General features: G+C 36.9%; 1 protein-coding gene across 9 annotated transcripts in view; it reads left to right on the top strand.

Annotated features, from left to right (window-relative positions):
- The window catches only part of PPP2R2C (protein phosphatase 2 regulatory subunit Bgamma), a 194,180-nt gene that overhangs the window by 148,038 nt on the left and 29,124 nt on the right, over positions 1-17,018 (top strand). For all 9 annotated transcript variants that reach the window (XM_027736236.2, XM_027736238.2, XM_027736239.2 and 6 more), the window contains one exon: positions 16,007-16,171. In XM_027736236.2, the coding sequence (XP_027592037.2) occupies positions 16,007-16,171 (165 nt within the window). The remainder of the gene's footprint in view (positions 1-16,006; positions 16,172-17,018) is intronic.

The raw sequence follows: 17,018 nt of genomic DNA, 5'->3' as shown, positions 1-17,018 counted from the left end.
TAAATATTCTTTATGAGAATGTATTTGGATTGCTCACAGAACTATGTAGCTCATAGCACTTGAACTCCCTTCATTTCCTGGTAGCACACTATTTCACTCTAGAGGCTGTCATGGCATTGCTATGGAAACAACATCGCAGTTTCCAGCATGTGCTCATCTTGAGACTCATCCTGACTAAAATACTCATTTCTCAGTCAGATCAATATAGTCCAGGGTTATCCTGTTTTAATAAAAAATTCCTTCTTTTATGTCCCAAAAGGGTTAAGCTAATTAGCAAATCACCATAGGGCTTCTTATAGTCTAATATATTCTGGTATTTGAAGCATATCATGGATAGGCAGATTGTTAGGCACCACATCTTGGGAAAATGAATTTACTTAAGAAGTAAACAACAACAGGAAAAGAATTAGGAAAAACAAGATAACATGGTACACTGATGGAGACCAAATCTGTGGCAGGCGCTGTGCACCTGAATGTAGTGCATATATAGGGCATATATGAGGTCTGGGAGCAGCCCCTAGGCTGGGGAAGATAATCAGCCTTGCAAAATCCCTGTTACCTGCCTCAGTGCTTGGTATTTGAATGCTAAACTGAAAGCAGATCTGCAGTATTCTCTTGGCATTTGTGGAGCAAATTTATACCCTTGAGTAAGATAAGGCTGTTTCTATAAAAATGCCTCAGCCAGGATGACTGTGCACAAGCTGTGTGCACAAGGATGCTTTTTCTGTGCTCTCAAAAAATGTTTGTACTGTGTGAGAACCTGCTGCCACCCCCACCCACAGCACTGTTTTCCTGCAGAATAGACTTTCTGTTTGGGAGATGGCAGACATCATTTCTCTTTTGAGAGCTCTGTGTAATACATATTAGCACTTCCTATTCTATCAAGAAAAGTCTGTCAATCTGTATCATGTATTTAAAAGGTGTATGTTATACCACGGAGTCATATTCCAGCTGAGTTGCTACTAGCAATATTTGAGTAGCTTTTCCTCAAATTTTTGTTTTTCTTTTATTCTTTACTTTCTAGAGTCTCTCCTTCTCCCACATGCACTGTCTATCTCTCTCTCCTTTAAGGGAGAATGCAGATGTCTGCAAAGCTAAAATCAGGTCTGTAAGTTAGAAGTAAGGGATTGCAGAGGTACTAGGTATACTGGTCTATCTCATGGTTTGGTGAGCTCTTTTAGTCTGACTATTGAGAAATGATTGCCTTGCCCTTCTAATTAAAACACTCCTAGGGGAACAACTGAGGGGAGAAAACTGTTTCAACAAGCTGATTGGACTTAGGGTTGATGTGATGCACACTTTTTTCAGCAGGAGAATAGCGGCCTTCTACTACAAATTAGAATTGACAGTAACAAAGATTTTGACATGTAGCTCACACCTGAGTACTGTCAACTGCAGGTTTTATGTGATAAACATTTTGATAAATTTTGAATTGTGCTCTGAGGTAAACTACTGGAAATGCTGTCTGAGGGCTCCAGTGCCCCATCTTGCAAAGCCATGGGGAAGAGCAATATGTAGAGGAAATAGAATAAAAAATAAAAAAGATTAAGTTCTACTGCATGAAACTTGTGAATACATGAAGTCCACACCAAATATCAATGCTTAACTGTTATATTCTTTGCTGCATTGCCATTTCTCATCTGCTTATCTTTACATTGTAAACTGGTCATGATAGAGATCCTCGGTATTACTGAAGTGCTTGACGTACTTCACACAACTAAATGCTTTGAAATAAAAGTATTTTAAAATAATTGTAATAGAATTTTGAGGTTAGTCTTAGCACCACTTTATACACAGTTAAACAAAGACTGTGAGAGCCAAATAGGCTTGCTGGATTTTAACTCAGAATCTGACTGTTGCCCAGTGAGATCGCGCTTTCCATTACTTCCATCCGTACTCTAATTCTGCATTAGGTGAGGTGACAGACTTTTCAGGAGAGAAAAATCCTGGAAAAATGGTAACAGGTGAAGAAATGCTAGGAAAGTGGTTTTCTTTCTGAGAAATACAAATCAATACTCTATAGAGATTTCTTAACTTCCAGAATGTAATGAGATGGAATTTCACTGAGTACCAACAGAGGTTTTCTGTTAGGGATCACTTGTTTTAATGGACAGAGAAAAATAATTTACTGTTTTTCAAAAATACATGACAATTCTAAGCTTGCAGAAGGTAGTAAGAAGCAAAAACTTGGTTGTCTAGAGAGATGAATCTTTACCTTGCCGATGCTTAGCATTTAGCCATTTGATGATGAATTTAGGAAAAGAGTTGTAGCCCCTAAGCCTCCTTGTCTCTCCCAAGAATTTTCAATTTATGTTACTCTTATCTGAAGCAAAAAAGAAAAGGAAAGCTTCTTCATTTCAAAAATGACTGTAGTAGATGGAAATTCATTGTTATCTATTTAGCAACAATTTGCGATTTATTTCAGGTTGTTTTAAAGTGATCTGACTCTCAAAGCTCTGCAAAATGGCAGTTTTCGTTGACTTTGTCTTTTAACTTTTGGGTTTCAGATCTTCCAGCTTAGAGTAGTTGTGCATTGAAAATAAATTATTTAGGAATTACCTATGCAACTGGAGATACGAAATCACCTGGTAACTTGAGGATCATTTACACTGGTTTACTTCAGTAATTAGTTTTGCTAAGATATAATTAATAGGTTGGCAGCAGGTACTATATTCTTCTATAGTTTTTATTCCCAATGCTTATTATTTTTATGTCAGCAAAGATGTGTATGAGTGGCAGCAGATCACAGGTCATATACCGAGGCTCAGGATAGGAACAAACTCCAGCATAAAGCTCATAAAGTGCTGCTGACGGGATCAAAACAAAGTGCTGTCCTGTATAGTTGTGATGGTGCTTCTGGGTACTTAAGAGAATTATTGAAATCATAAAAAATAACCCCTCATTTCTGGAAAGATTCTTTGCATTAAGTAAGCAGAAAGTATGAACAATTCATACAATCTTCTTCTGTGGTCTTTTTCAGATGTCCCAGAAAACTAGAGAATGAAGTTCTAGTTTGTAGGGAGGCCTGAGATGTCTTTCATATCTGTCTAAAGTTTTCATGTGTTATCCATACTGACTTAAAGCTTAACTAATGCATCAAGTTTTTAAATGGTTACCTAATTTAGGCTCTTCCATACAGTATTTTGGGCTTTTTCAGTTAGTATTGTGGACCTGAGAAAGCAAGTATGACTATACCGTTTGATCTAACTATAGTAGTTATTGAAGAGAAAGATGTTTTGCTACTGCCAAAGTGAGGTACATATACATTATTTCTTGTCTAAAGTACTGACCTGCAAAAATTCTGATAGTCTTCTTTTATTTTCCTCTTGGTAGGCTTATTTCATGCAATCATTGATTGCATGAAAGTAGAAAACATTTTGTGTTTTCTTTAGTTTTTGGAAGGACTTCCTGATTGTACTGAGAAGGTCACAAATAGTGGTACCCAAAATAAACCCAACTGAAAATCAAGACACAGATTTGTAGTCAGGTATTTGAATTCCCAAATATCACATTTACACATCATCCGAGGATGAGATCCAAGAACTAGGGAGGGTACTGAATCTTTGTTAGTGAATATTAGAGTTAAAGTAAATTTAATCAATATTTTTGGAGAGAAAAGTATACTGAAATGCATTTTAGCCTCTTTTATATTTTTTTCATGCATCACTTTGCACTTACTTTATATGATGTTTGTAACATTAAGCCTTAAACTGATGGCTTAAACAAAGCACAGTAACCACTTCTGTAAGTTAAAATACTAACTTCATACCCCACCTTGCTCACATGTATAAGCAAGCTAGGCAGACTTCCAATGTTAAAATTGCATATGCACTAGAAAAGCATATTTTACTATACATTAAATTGAAGAAAGACAGCTCTTAACAGAATAAACCCCAATCATCATTTGAATAGAGCTGATAAGCAGCATTCCTGTATATCAGTGATCACATAAAGCCTGATTTTTCTTTGAACTGTTAGAGATGCTGTACTTGTCCATCCTAATTGGATACATAGTACTTGATAAATAATAATTAAGAGGAGAATAAAAAGAGGAAAGAATTCTCTGACTGCTAGACAGGGGACCACACTGGCTCTGTGAGTAATTAAACAATGCATCAGGCACTTGTTCTTTGTAACCTCTGTAGTCAAATGTGGCCTAAAGTAAAGAATTTTCAGTTTTAAACAAAATAACTCTTGTGACCCTTCTAACCAAAACCATCCTATGATTCTACGACCATCAGAATAAGGATTTTAGAAATGTGGTAGCTGGGAGACTCATAGAATCACAGAATCATAAAATGGCCTGGGTTGGAAGGGACCTTAAAGGTCATCTAGTTCCAATCCCCCTGCCATGGGCAGGGACACCTTCCACTAGACCAGGTTGCTCAGAACTCCTTCTGGCCTGGCCTTGAACACTTCCAGGGATGGAGCATCAAACTTCTCTGGGCAACTTGTTCCAGTGCCTCACCACACTCACAGTAAAGATTTTTTTCCAAATATCTGATCTAAACCTACTCTCTTTTAACCTAAGTTGTCATCTTCTCTGAACTGCATAGAATCCTGATAGTAAATGGAGCCTTTCATGAACTCTCAACAGACTCATTTGTAAGAAAAATTCTGCATATCCCAAGTGTAAAGTGCCAAGAGAGAACTGCATTTTTAGCATCACTTAAATGGCTTTGTCTTGTAGACACTAACATAGATGCTTGTTAGCTTCTACAACAGGCACTGACTTGGTTCTTCGGCTTCTGTTAAGGTAAGAGTACGTCCAGTTCAGTTACAGTATTATTTCTGATCTGTTCATCATCTGTTGTAGAATATCTTAATTGAGTACAGCTTTTAAACTCTTCAGAGTAGGAACAGTTGTATGTTTATATATAATCTTGTGCAGATTGCAGTCGTTACAACTAGCTGTGTAATTCAAATAATAGATAATAATTATAGCAGTAAGGCTGTGTGAGTGGGGTCTGTAAGGACCTTACAGATTGTTTTCACGAAATACAGAGAAGTCTCAACATCCGTTAGGAAGACCTCTAAGCATCTCTAAGTCCAGATTTAGGGAGCTCTGAAAACTGAATAAATTTGCAAAAGTGGTCCTTCAATACTTTCAGGACTTTTGTTTGGTTTTGCTAGAGGACACTCTTTTATCCTTGTCAGAAACAATTGCTTTTAACTATTCTTGCCACCTTAAAATGACTCCTATCTCAGGAATTTGACTGTCAGCCAGTCAGAGAGAACTGGATGACAGAGTGTGACTCACAGCCAAAGGAGCAGTATCAGAGCTAGTTAAGCAGTATTTTAGCACTGAATCCCTGTCTGAGACCTTCCTGCCATACAGCTGAAATGTACATTGCAACAAAAGCAAACAGTGCGTGGCTGGAGCGTATGGTATCAATGTCGTCAGGACATGGGATAGTGCTATGGAAATATTCCCTATCTAGCCATCCTCTAAAATAAATAAATTGGAAGATTTGAGTCTGGCTGTGAAAAAATAATTACAGCTGAGGCCTTTATGTTCTTGGCAACAACCAGTCTCTTCCTTTTTTTGGAGTTGCTTTTAAAGAAGTTAATTTAAGGTGATTTGAGCGTAGCTGTAGCCTTGGGATAATTGCGGCACTGCAGATTTATTGTTTAATAAAAAAATTAATTTGTGAATCAGAATACATAATTTTCTTACTTATCACTCCTGTCCATACACAACTTGAATGAATACATATGTGATTACGTTATTCTTTTAATGGATTTCTTTATCTGGTCCTCTGTCTTCTCTAATGCAGTTGTCCCCAAATAGAGACCTATATCTATTATTTAGTTTCTGCAGAGGTAAGGAAAAACATAGCCAGAGGCATTAGAATACTGTTGCTTTTTAAAAATGTATAGTGAATTGCAAAAAGGAAAAACAAAATGGACTGGAGTTACTGCAAATGATAAAGAATAGTGTGAAATCATGAGCCTGTAAAAACCATTTCAGCATTCTTTAATAGTACATTAAAGAGCACAACTGGGATTGCACTGAATTCATGTGTTTGTAGAGTGATCCAGGCAATGCAACTACTGGAGATACTTAGAAATTTTAGAATAGGTGCAAACATTTCTTTTCACAGATCTCCACAGAGATTAATTGGGACTGTAGCAAACAAGTTACTCTTTTGTAGCAGGAATGCCTTTTAAAATGCCATTATCTCAAACTTTCTCAAGTTTATTGCTATCAAAGAGAGAAAGAGCACAGTAAAGCTGAAATGAATGTTAGCATGAAATAGAATTTTCAGGTTTTATCCAGAATCTGCAATCCTTAGCAGAGAGGGACTTGGGAACTATGACAAGGCATATTAAATTACAGATAAAGGGTCATGTCATGGAACCGATACTCATCTTAGTAGCACTCACATTTTTAGTGTAATGTGACTGCAGTCAATGAAGTTATTCCTCTGGAAATGGGTAACAGGATTCAGTCCAAGATTTATTGTCTTACTAATTTTATTTCTTCAGTTGATGAGTTTTAATCAGTATGGTGTCGTTGTGGAAGCTTTTAAATTGCCTACTTCTGTTTCCCTCTGGATTAATTTCTCACTGAAGCATTTTGAGAATGAGCCATTCTCTGTTGTCACAGGTGCAGGTGGTGTATCCAACTTGAAAAACATGTATTATGAATTTATTGAAAGTTAGACAAAAAAACCATTTACACAGTTCTAGGTACAATTATACGAAAAGATAATGTATAAATAATTTAATCATGTCTGCCAGAGGGAAGAATTCTCTTAAATGAGTCTAATTATTCTTGTTCCCATGTGAGTTTGGACTTGAAATTAACCTTGCAAAGCACAATCTTTTGCAGAGTATTACCATAAAGAAGAGGAAAATATAACTTGCTTTGCTCATTAGCTAAAATATCTTGAAGAGTGTTCCATATAAGAGCAGAGATGTCATAAAACACTCACATGGTCATCTTAGGTATTATAGAACTTGAAGTCTGTGTTCTACGTGAGTCATCAAAACCTGAGGTCTTGGAATCTTTTCTCACTATTGAAGTAGCCAGAGCACTTCTCATTAATGCAGACATTGCTTTCTTTTCTGTTGTTGTAATAGAAACTGGTGAGGACTGCATGTGAAATTGTAGTAGTTAAGGTAGGTCACTTTTTGGGCCTTTGGAACAGAAATGCTCTGTAAATAAAGGCCATATTAACTTTCATGAAGTTACACCAGCAGAGTTAAGAACAAGTCTAAAACGACTGTTTTGCTACTGACTAGAAGTTACCTGACTTGTTTGGAATCAGTGTTCTGAAAGCACATCAAGCAAACAGACAAAAAACTGTGAATATTTAACCCTTCTTTGCTTTGGAAAATAATCGTGGGGGTTCAAACTCCCAGAATGGAATTTCTCTGCAGTGCCTTGAGACCAAGCTGATGGGTGTTTTTGTAAATCTTTTCAAATAAATTAAGCAACTAGGATATAAGTCCTGCCCCAAGGTTTTGATCAGGCGTCTTATGTAATGTAATATAAACAATTTGAATGTAAGCTTTTATTAGGATTTTTATAGCAGCTATTTTTTAGAAGTGTCTGCCTATTTTTGAAGATAGTTTTATTTCACTACTGCCATAACAAGCATACAGGGAAGAGGAAGAGCTTTATGTTCTAAAAAGCACTTCTGGCTAGCTAAATTTAGCAAAAGTTGCATCCTTTGTGACTTGAGTTGCAACATCAGTTAAAATACAGAATTATTCTGCTCTCTTAGGTTGCAAATATTACTGTATTGGGGTTTTCTGGAAGGTATATGAAGAAATAAGTTGCCTATTGGGAAAGAAAAATCCCCACCAAAATGCTCTGAGGAGTCTATACCCGCCAGCTGGAAGTTCTGTGTCTGCTTTTTAAGAGACAGATCTTCCTGACCTGCATGGCATTTTAATAATAATCAAGAAGAAGTTTCTTGATGGGATTACCTGTTAGTGCATGGGTTAATCATTTTAAAAAAAAAAAAAAAAAAAAAAAAGGAAGAAAAGAGACATTTTATCTCATATTTCCAAGTTATGTGGGAAACAATCCCTGGCTATTTTTAAGATGGGATTTGGGAAGTTATATATATATTGTATTTCTCTGTAGTACCAGGAACTCTATTCAGCAAACTAAGTAGATCCCTCCAAGTTTTCTGTTAAATGTCTAATGGATTTCAGAAAAGCAGGTTTGTGAATGCTGAGATTATACTGCTGTTGCTTATAAATTGTCCTTGCCTTATTAATGTTGAAAGTTGCACTCTTTTCTTGGAACCCTTGCTAGCATGTAGTACGTGTTGCCATTTACTATCCTATGTAGAACAGAACTGCTGAAGAGAAGTTAAGCTGGGAGACTTAGTAGGGCTCTTCTATTAATAATTTATATGTACCTGAGATTCTTCTGGTATTTATATTCCAAATGTGGGACATTCAACGTCCCACAACAGACAATTTTTTCAGACAATTCATATGCAAATGTGTTAACTAAATATGACTTTGGAACCTTTCAGTGATTGAGTACCTTACACAGAGAAATGCAGATGTGCATTTATGAAGGCAGGGCTTCGTCTGTTGATTCATCCACTTAATTTTCCTTTTAGCTGTGTGCAGATAATGATTTCTTTGCTCTTGAAAATTTGAATCTGCATGTGGTTGTTGCTAAAGCAGGCACATGACTGTGTCTACAGATGAAAATGCGGGCGTTCTGTTCAAAAAAAAAGCCAAAAATTCCATTCCTAAATAAATTAAAATTTTCCAGTATCAAATTCTAAATTCATTATTCTCTAAGTAAGTCACTGGTTGCAGTATGTATAAACAGGCCTATCTATGACAAAATTTGGATGTGACTTGCACCATTTTGCACCATTTTAAATACTCTTTTTCCTAGCAGTTGCTAGCAATTGCTACTCTACAGTTCTTACTTTTAACACTTATTCAAATGTTGCACCTAGTCCATAGACAGTTTCTCCTTATATATTAGGAGATATAAGGAGGTATGTTTTTCTTCAACTTGCATACAGCAAAGTCTGTGATGTTTACTGCATGTATGGCAGTAAAAGCAATTTCCTGAAATTTGACAAAGTACATTTAAAATATGTTGATTCTTTTTTAAAGTAATATTTATGTAATCAAGGTTTGAGGCTTTCTTGCTGCTATCTCTTTTTATTCTCCTAAGATAATAGGAATGTGAAGTAGTTCTGATATTGCAAAGATCAGAATGAGATCTCTCAAATTCAGAATGAGTCTTTAGACTATTCTCCCCCCTGCGGGGGAGGAAGTTCCAAAAAGACAAATGTAATAGTGAGAATAATAACCTCTCAAAACCAACTAACCAAGAAGAGAACTGAGCGAATACTCACGTAGCTGGACTACTATGGATAGGTAAGAGAGAGACCAATAGATTAGAATCCAGAGCTATTGCTCTTGCTGGCCCTTAAACTGACCTTTGCCAAACCTTTACCACTTCATGCCTCAGTTTCATTCTCTGTAAAACATTAACACTGATGCTAACTCTCCTTTGCTTTAAACTTAATGAATGGAAAAAGTTTTTAATACTACTTTTAATTTCTTGTCAAGTATCTCCAATTCCAAATGAAACTTCAGATGCGAAGTCCGGGAGTTGCAGTTTTGGTTCAGAAGTTTGATATTTCGATTCTGTTCCTGGCTTCCTGTTCAGCCTTGGTCTTGAGGGACTGTGGTTTCTTTCAGCTGCCAGTTAAACCAGTAACCTATTCCTACCTGAATAGCTGGAAAGTTTATTGCTACTGCAGCCTGTTAACTATGACCATGTCTTTTCTTCTTCCACTAACAGCTCTTTTTCATCCAACTTAGGCTGTAATCCTTGACGTAAGAAACCTCAGAAGTCCACAGAACTGTGTTAACATTACTTATTCTCTTCTTTGAATGCACTCCATATGTATTCTTTCTGTCATGGGCAATCCCTTTACTTTTTGTTTGCACAGCACCTAACCTAATTGTCTATGGTTTGGCCTTCCACATAGAGCTAACAGGCCCCATAATGGGTTTTACTTTTTCAGTGTCTTATAATCCTGATATGAGGAAAAATACAGAAACCTTTGTATTGTTATAATAGCACTGTTTAAATGCCTTTTTGATGAAGACATTTTGTTGCCAATCAAAATCAAGCCATTGAAATTGGTATGTTCAGCAAATCACCACCAGCATGAGGCTGTTGCCAATTGTCAACTCCAGTATGATGTCTGAAGAATCAAAATTCTTCCACTGCTCAGTAGAGTCATTGTTATAATGACCATGGAATTAAAAATGGAATTGGGCTGACATTGTCCTGCTAAGTAATTTTCAGGTATGGATCAATACCTTGTATTAACAGATACTAGGTTCAGCTGGAAGGAGCACACAGTTATGCAGCAGTTTCTGCTTTTATGGTTCACAAGAGTCAAGTGGTACAGAAAATGTAATTGCAACTCTCTGAGCTTATAATAAAACCCATACAGTACATGCTTTTAGTGGAGCAGTGGGCAAATGCTGTGCGAGGGAAGGCATTGACACTGGTTACTGGGAGTACTTAGAATATAAATACTGGGTCATCTCTTTGCCTAAGGTAAAACACTGGAATTTGAAGAAAAGGCCAAATCCATTAACCTATTGACAATTCATTCCAGAAACCCTTGACTCTTGGACAACAGGTCTGAAATAGAGATTCAGAAGCTGGAGCCTATCCAATGCTTTCCTTACTCTCAAGATATGCCTGTTGTAGAACTGTCATTCAACGGTGAAAACATACAGTGTAACTATAAGAAATGAGAAGAAACAAATAAGTTGATGGTTATTTAAAGGTTAGGACTTGCTTCTTTCAGTGATAATAAGATCGATGTAATCACATTATGATGTTATCAGGCACACTGAGGCCTAATTCTGTCCCTGGTCCCCCTCATGTACACAACCTGGAAGAAAACTGGAGCCATTTGGAATCAATTTTCTCAGCTAGCACGTGGTATAGGAATGATATAACCATCATGTAGGAAGTGTAAAGCTGGTAGAGCTTGATTTGTAAGCATCACAGTTCCCTCCTTGTAATGAAAATAGTTTGCACTAAATGACTAACAGAGGAAACCACTCAGAGAAATGCTTATATTAAAAGTGTAGAGCCTTAGCAGGGCCACAGTAATCAATTACTCTAAACTGAAGCCCTGGCAGCTTCTATGAATTGCTATTGATTTCAGCTACTAGTCAGTGAGTCTTTCTAGGACTAGGCTGAAATGTAGGTGTGAGATACAGACAAAATAAGGAGCCTGAACAAACCTCAGTGGAAAACACAGGGAACATCCAGGTTCGGTAAGATATGTTATGCTGAAGGTTATTTTTTGAAAATGCCTAAAAATTGCAAAAACTTAAGTCCCACGCAGGGATAAAAATGAAGTGTCATATCAGCATATATTGAAAAAAGAAAGATGAGAATTTTGGTTATCTTGTGAAGTTACTATGGAAAATTTTGTCTGGCTTTCTAAAGAAAGCTTTTCTCCTCCTCCATTGCAGTTGAATAAAAGAGGGAGGGGACAAGTAATATTTTTTTGTAGCCTTCTTCTGACCATAAAAATTATTTCCTTCTTGCAGTTAACCCACAAGTCATATAAAAATTATTCCAAAACAATGATAGAAGATTCAGTCCTTTATATACCATAGCTTGTGAGTTGCAAATTTGTTCTCTACAAAATTTGGTTTCTTGTAGAATTCCTTGATGGTTTCGGGAAGAGGAAGCAGCTATTTCTTTATGCATACTGTTCACTTCAAAGGGAATTTAATCTATTTTCAGGAGGCTGCTATGTTTCCATTATCATACAAGAAAACTTATTCTGGGACGTTTTTCGCTCAGCAGGAATCCTGTGTATTTTCCACATTCTCATTATACATATTTTGGCATGAGCATAAAGCAGGCATGCTCATTTAAATTCTAGCTGATCAAGAGGAAAAGTCTGATTAATGTGAGTTTTGGATCACGGTGAGGGTCAAGTTGGCAACCTGCAATAAAAGGAACTTTCTGGAGTGACTTCTCCCAGAGGGGTATATTTGTGTTAAATCGGTGGCCCAGAGGCAGTGGAACAAATTTTCTTCCTCCTGTTAGCCTTATTTTGCTATCAGCTGCACGACAGCAGCACAAAATACTGGATTAGAACTAAACATACCATATAACTGAATCGTGCACTCGGATCACATCCCTCACACTGCATATCACTGCAGGTCGTTAATCGTGCCTTTCCTTACACTCTTTCCTCCTTCCTCTGACACTGTTTTTCTTCCCCCTCTCCCCTCTTTGAGATCTTTCCCTAAAGCCTCCTTGCAGTCAGGCCTTGTCCTGCCTCCTTTCTCTCCTATGTTATACCTCTGTTCTTGAATAGTTTGGGGAAAGCAACATAGACACTCAGCCAAGTTAAGGTTACATTGCCTTAGAGTGGCTTTGTTGCCTTTCCCAGAATTAACTTCCTGGTCTTTTAGCTTTACTAACCCATCTGTAAGACCATCATCTCTCACCATTGTGGTCGCCAAGTGTACTAGTCCTTTCATTTCCATTTTGCTGTGAACAGCAAGTCTTCTATGTAGATTTCCTATAGAAAATCTTCATAGCTTTATCCTGTTTCACTGAGCCAAGCAATGGAGGAGAGACCTGGTATGTCAGACAGCAAATACTGAGGGGGGACAGACCTGTTCTGTTTTTTGTGAGCAAGAAGATATTTTCTGTTCTCTGTTTTAATGTTAATGAATTAAAAAACTTCCAGTGCATGCCAGCCCATCACTGGCAAGGTGTCAGTTCAACCTTCCCTTAGTGCAAGTATCTATCAAGGATTAATATGCCTCATTCTTGACAAGCATGTGTGAGAGTCAAAGCAGCATGAAAATCTTTTTCATTTTCTTAGGGGAAATTCCTACCCTGTTCAGGCACAGGAACACCAAGTTTTGCAGGACAACAGAATTATATCCTAGTACACTGCCAATGGTGAACTGAACTCTCTGTTCTTTTTGTCTTAGATAGCTTTGGTCTTAGGTGTTTTGTCCATACTCTGAAAATTAACCAGATTTACAACAGGAGTCAGATGTGACTGGTATTTTGGAGGTGAGTGAACTGAGAGAGAGGGACCGTGCCCCACTCAAGACGTCCTTCCATGAGATACAATTGCAAAGGAAGACAATAGTGTAGGAGACAACTCTACAGATTTATGCCATTAGAATACTTTTCTCTGTAGCAATGGAATTTTAGTTTAATCAGTTTCTGCCAGATTCCCTCTGCTTTGAGCTTTTCAAGTTCACCAAAGGGCTTGTTTCTGAAGCACACTGTCTGATCCAATTTTTTTTATTATTTATTTTTTTTTCCTGCCATGCAACATTGTGCTTAAAAGGAAGAAAAAGACACAAAGGGAAGATAGAAAAGTAGAAATGAGAAGTGTCTCATGGGAGATACTTGCCCTTACCATGTCATGCTAGTTTAAATACAGTTTCCACACATCACATGTACTTGATTGTTTTCAAATAGATGGCAAAAATCATGAGAGGAGGAAAATGTTCCTTTGTATGACATATTATTCTTTTGATATATTGGGTTCTGTAGCTGTCAAAACAAAGGCTGTTCTTCCATCTATTATTACAAATGCATTTGGGGTAAATCTCTTCTGCAACTCTCCATTCCCTTGATTGTTTGCTTCAATACAGTGTTACTGTTTTAATTTTTCTAAATCTAACGGAATGATGAATTTTCAGTGGTGCATTTTTGCTGTGATCCTCAGTAGGCAATGAGGTTCTTTCTCAGTGGAGATTTAAATCACATCTGGAAATGCAGTCTGTTTCAAGTATTTTCTGCTTTTCTGGCAGGAGAATGGAATATTTAATTTCATTATTCAACATAGGTTTATTCATTTTATGCAATGAAGGGAAATTCATCAATAGTGTCTTCAACATCCAGAAAAATGATACTTGCCATGACTGTTTCACATACTCTATTTATATTTTATATCTTTTTCATCACTCAGCAGTTATTCATCTCTCTACTGAGAGGTGAAATTCTTTTATTGAGTTACTGTAATTTCTCTGAACCCCAGAAAGCAATTCAGTCTCTGAAAGCAATTGCTTTTACTTAAAGATATTTCTTGAGACAAATTCACCAAATACAAATAACTGAATAAACATTTTTTTTTCTGTTGATTTTCAAGAATGTTTAGTGATGCTTTATAAAGGTGGTAAATCAATGTTTTTCTATCTTAACATTTATTGCACTAATATAAATTATGATGGATTCTTGGAGATGAATGCAAGCATGATAGTACAAGTAGGAATGCAGTTAAAATGCAACATTAATTCATTCCCAGTTGTTATTAAATGTCATAAGATATTAATAGTTTTGCTGATATTTTCCTTGGTGTAAAAAAAAAAAAGGCACAACAGTGTGATGCAAAGTCATCAAGATATTTATCTCTGAACATTTTATATTATTTCAGTATAGTGTCTTGGACCTGCATTTTTGAGAAAGATCAAAGTATAGAGTGTAAAGGTGGTGATAGACTGTGCCCCATTCCCACAGAAATCAATCAAAGGTCTTCCATTTCAGAAGTGGGCACAGTGGGAACAGAAACAGGCTTAATACCACAATATATGATTTCTCTTGCCATCAATAAAACAGATTTTCTCATTTATCTTATCCTCTGAGGTGCTTAAATTTTGAATGTCAGCTGATTCAAATTTTATGTTCAGGGAATCCAAGCACTGAGATGATTTGTGTTTAGGGCACTGAACTGGGATTCAGTAGATCTGGGTTTGTTCTGTCATGCATTTCCCGTGTGATCTTATGCAAATCCTGTATTGCTTCTCTCACAGCCTCATCAGTAAAATAGGGTAATGTTACTCTTCTTCTTGTTCGAAGGATTTGTTAACATTTGGATGGCTTATCTACAGCAGATTGCTGAGGGCCATGTGAAAATGTACAGTCTTATTTAAATGTAGTACTTTACATATATATTCTTTCATTTTATGCTTCTGTATCTACTGCTCTCTTACAGCCCCCTCATGGGACTCTTTCATTCTTTTCTTTATAAGCAGTCTTCCACAGGCTGACCTTCTCCTCCAAATACATGCTAATCAGGTCCTGCTTTTTAAGCTCACCAAGGCAGGTAATATATACCTGCCACAGAGACACAAGTGTTGGAGAAGCACCATGTGAGCTGTACTTCATGTGGATGTTCTTTGGTGATCTAACTGACAGGTTTGTTCTTGAGAAAGTTGATCTTTGATATATTTTTGGTCCCAGTAATGTTCACTTAAATGATTCAAATGTACAATTCTCAGTCACAGAAATTCGTATTGATTTCAGTAATGAGCATCATTTACATAAAAACCTAAGACCATTTCATATACTTCTTTTGTAAGTATATAAATGGTAAACCTAATACTGTGCAGTTTGGTTTTGAACAAATTGTATTAGTATGTATTCACCCAAAACCATTTCCATAAATGCTTCTGTGTTTTCCACGAGCCTTTCCAAAAAAAGTACCTTTTTGAGGCTTTTAACTTAAACTACATGGATTTTTTTAGCTTAAGTTGCTTGATCATAATAGCCAGTGAACCTTCACTGGAATGAACAGGCCTGAGCTGTGCATTGTTCCCTATCAGTCAGTGTTATCTGGGATAGAGCAGTGATTTCATTAGCAAATGCAGCAGATACAGCTACATGCTCTGTTAGTTTCAATGAAGGTGAGAATTCTGTATCCCTGGAATACTGTTTCTTTGATGTCCTTGCACAGCATGGGCAAATGTTGACCTGCTAATGGCATCTGCTGTAAAACCATGCAGACTTTGAGTTTGATGTTGGTCTTTGAGTTTGGTGTAAGTGGGGCAGGTACGGAAATTTAAAAATGCACCACTGCCAAACAAATGAGTGTATTTTTACCTAAAAGTGTTTCTTGTGTGCACATTTAAGTGCTTCCTTTGAGGAGGCAGTAAGAGTTGTGGTTTAGCTGCAGACAACTGCATTTTCCTTGATGAAACTTCCATTCAGACATTGTAGATATAAAGCCAGCCAATATGGAGGACCTGACAGAAGTGATCACAGCCTCTGAGTTCCATCCCCACCACTGCAATCTCTTTGTCTACAGCAGCAGCAAAGGATCCCTGAGACTCTGCGACATGAGGGCATCGGCTCTCTGTGACAAACATTCCAAGCGTAAGTCCTTGCTTCATTGAGCCCCAGATGTCATTAAAGTCTTATTATTCACGGACAGCATGTAGACATGTGCAAACCCCGCTGTATTAGTTTTTCCTTTGCAGGCACATTGGAAAACAGCGAAAGGAAGAATTTTTTTTTTTATCTGTACAGGTCTTAGCTGTGAACTTGATAAGAGTCATATCTGTGACTGGTTGTCTTTATAGTTCTTATTGCAGGGATCAGTGAAGAACCCAGAACTCTCTAGCAAAAGAGAGAGGATTCCTAACAAATCAAAGAGGGTGGGGGCAATATTTAAGTAGGTGAGCATAGTGTTTTGAATACACAACTACTGTTCTGAGTATTGCAGCAAGTAAATTTTGATTGGTAAACTGCCTTCAAAATTTTGAATCCATTTTCATGGATTAAGAAATATTAGTGTCCTACCTAAAAATGTAGTCCTGCATTCCCTAATATGTATTTTTTCAATAGTGTGCCTGAACAGATTCAGAGGAAATGCAGTAAGTAATATTGAAGGGGAAAAAAAGAGAAGAAAAAGTTACTGTTTTGGTATAGAAGGTGTCATCTGTCCTAAGTGATTTTATGTAGTCTGTGAAACTTTGATATGAACCACCAGTTCATGACAGTTCAAATCTGAAACCTACATAAGAATAAGGAAGCGAAATGTTAAATTTTTTTCTCAAAGTAAAGTTTGAAGGAAAATGCATGTTCATAATGTCTTACTATCAGCTCTTTATGTTCTAGGGAAGACAGACTATGGTTCATCAGTAATCTGGAAGCCTGGGCACTTCACTTTTTGCAAATGATAAATGCTGAGACAAAGGCATCATATTGTGTGGCTGGTTCC

This window comes from Pipra filicauda, unplaced genomic scaffold (genome assembly GCF_003945595.2).
Source record: "Pipra filicauda isolate LSUMZ 115617 unplaced genomic scaffold, ASM394559v2 scaffold43_size3849885_pilon, whole genome shotgun sequence".
Lineage (NCBI taxonomy): Eukaryota > Metazoa > Chordata > Aves > Passeriformes > Pipridae > Pipra > Pipra filicauda.
The sequence above is the reverse complement of the archived record's forward strand: the minus strand, read 5'-3'. Positions and strand labels throughout refer to the sequence as shown.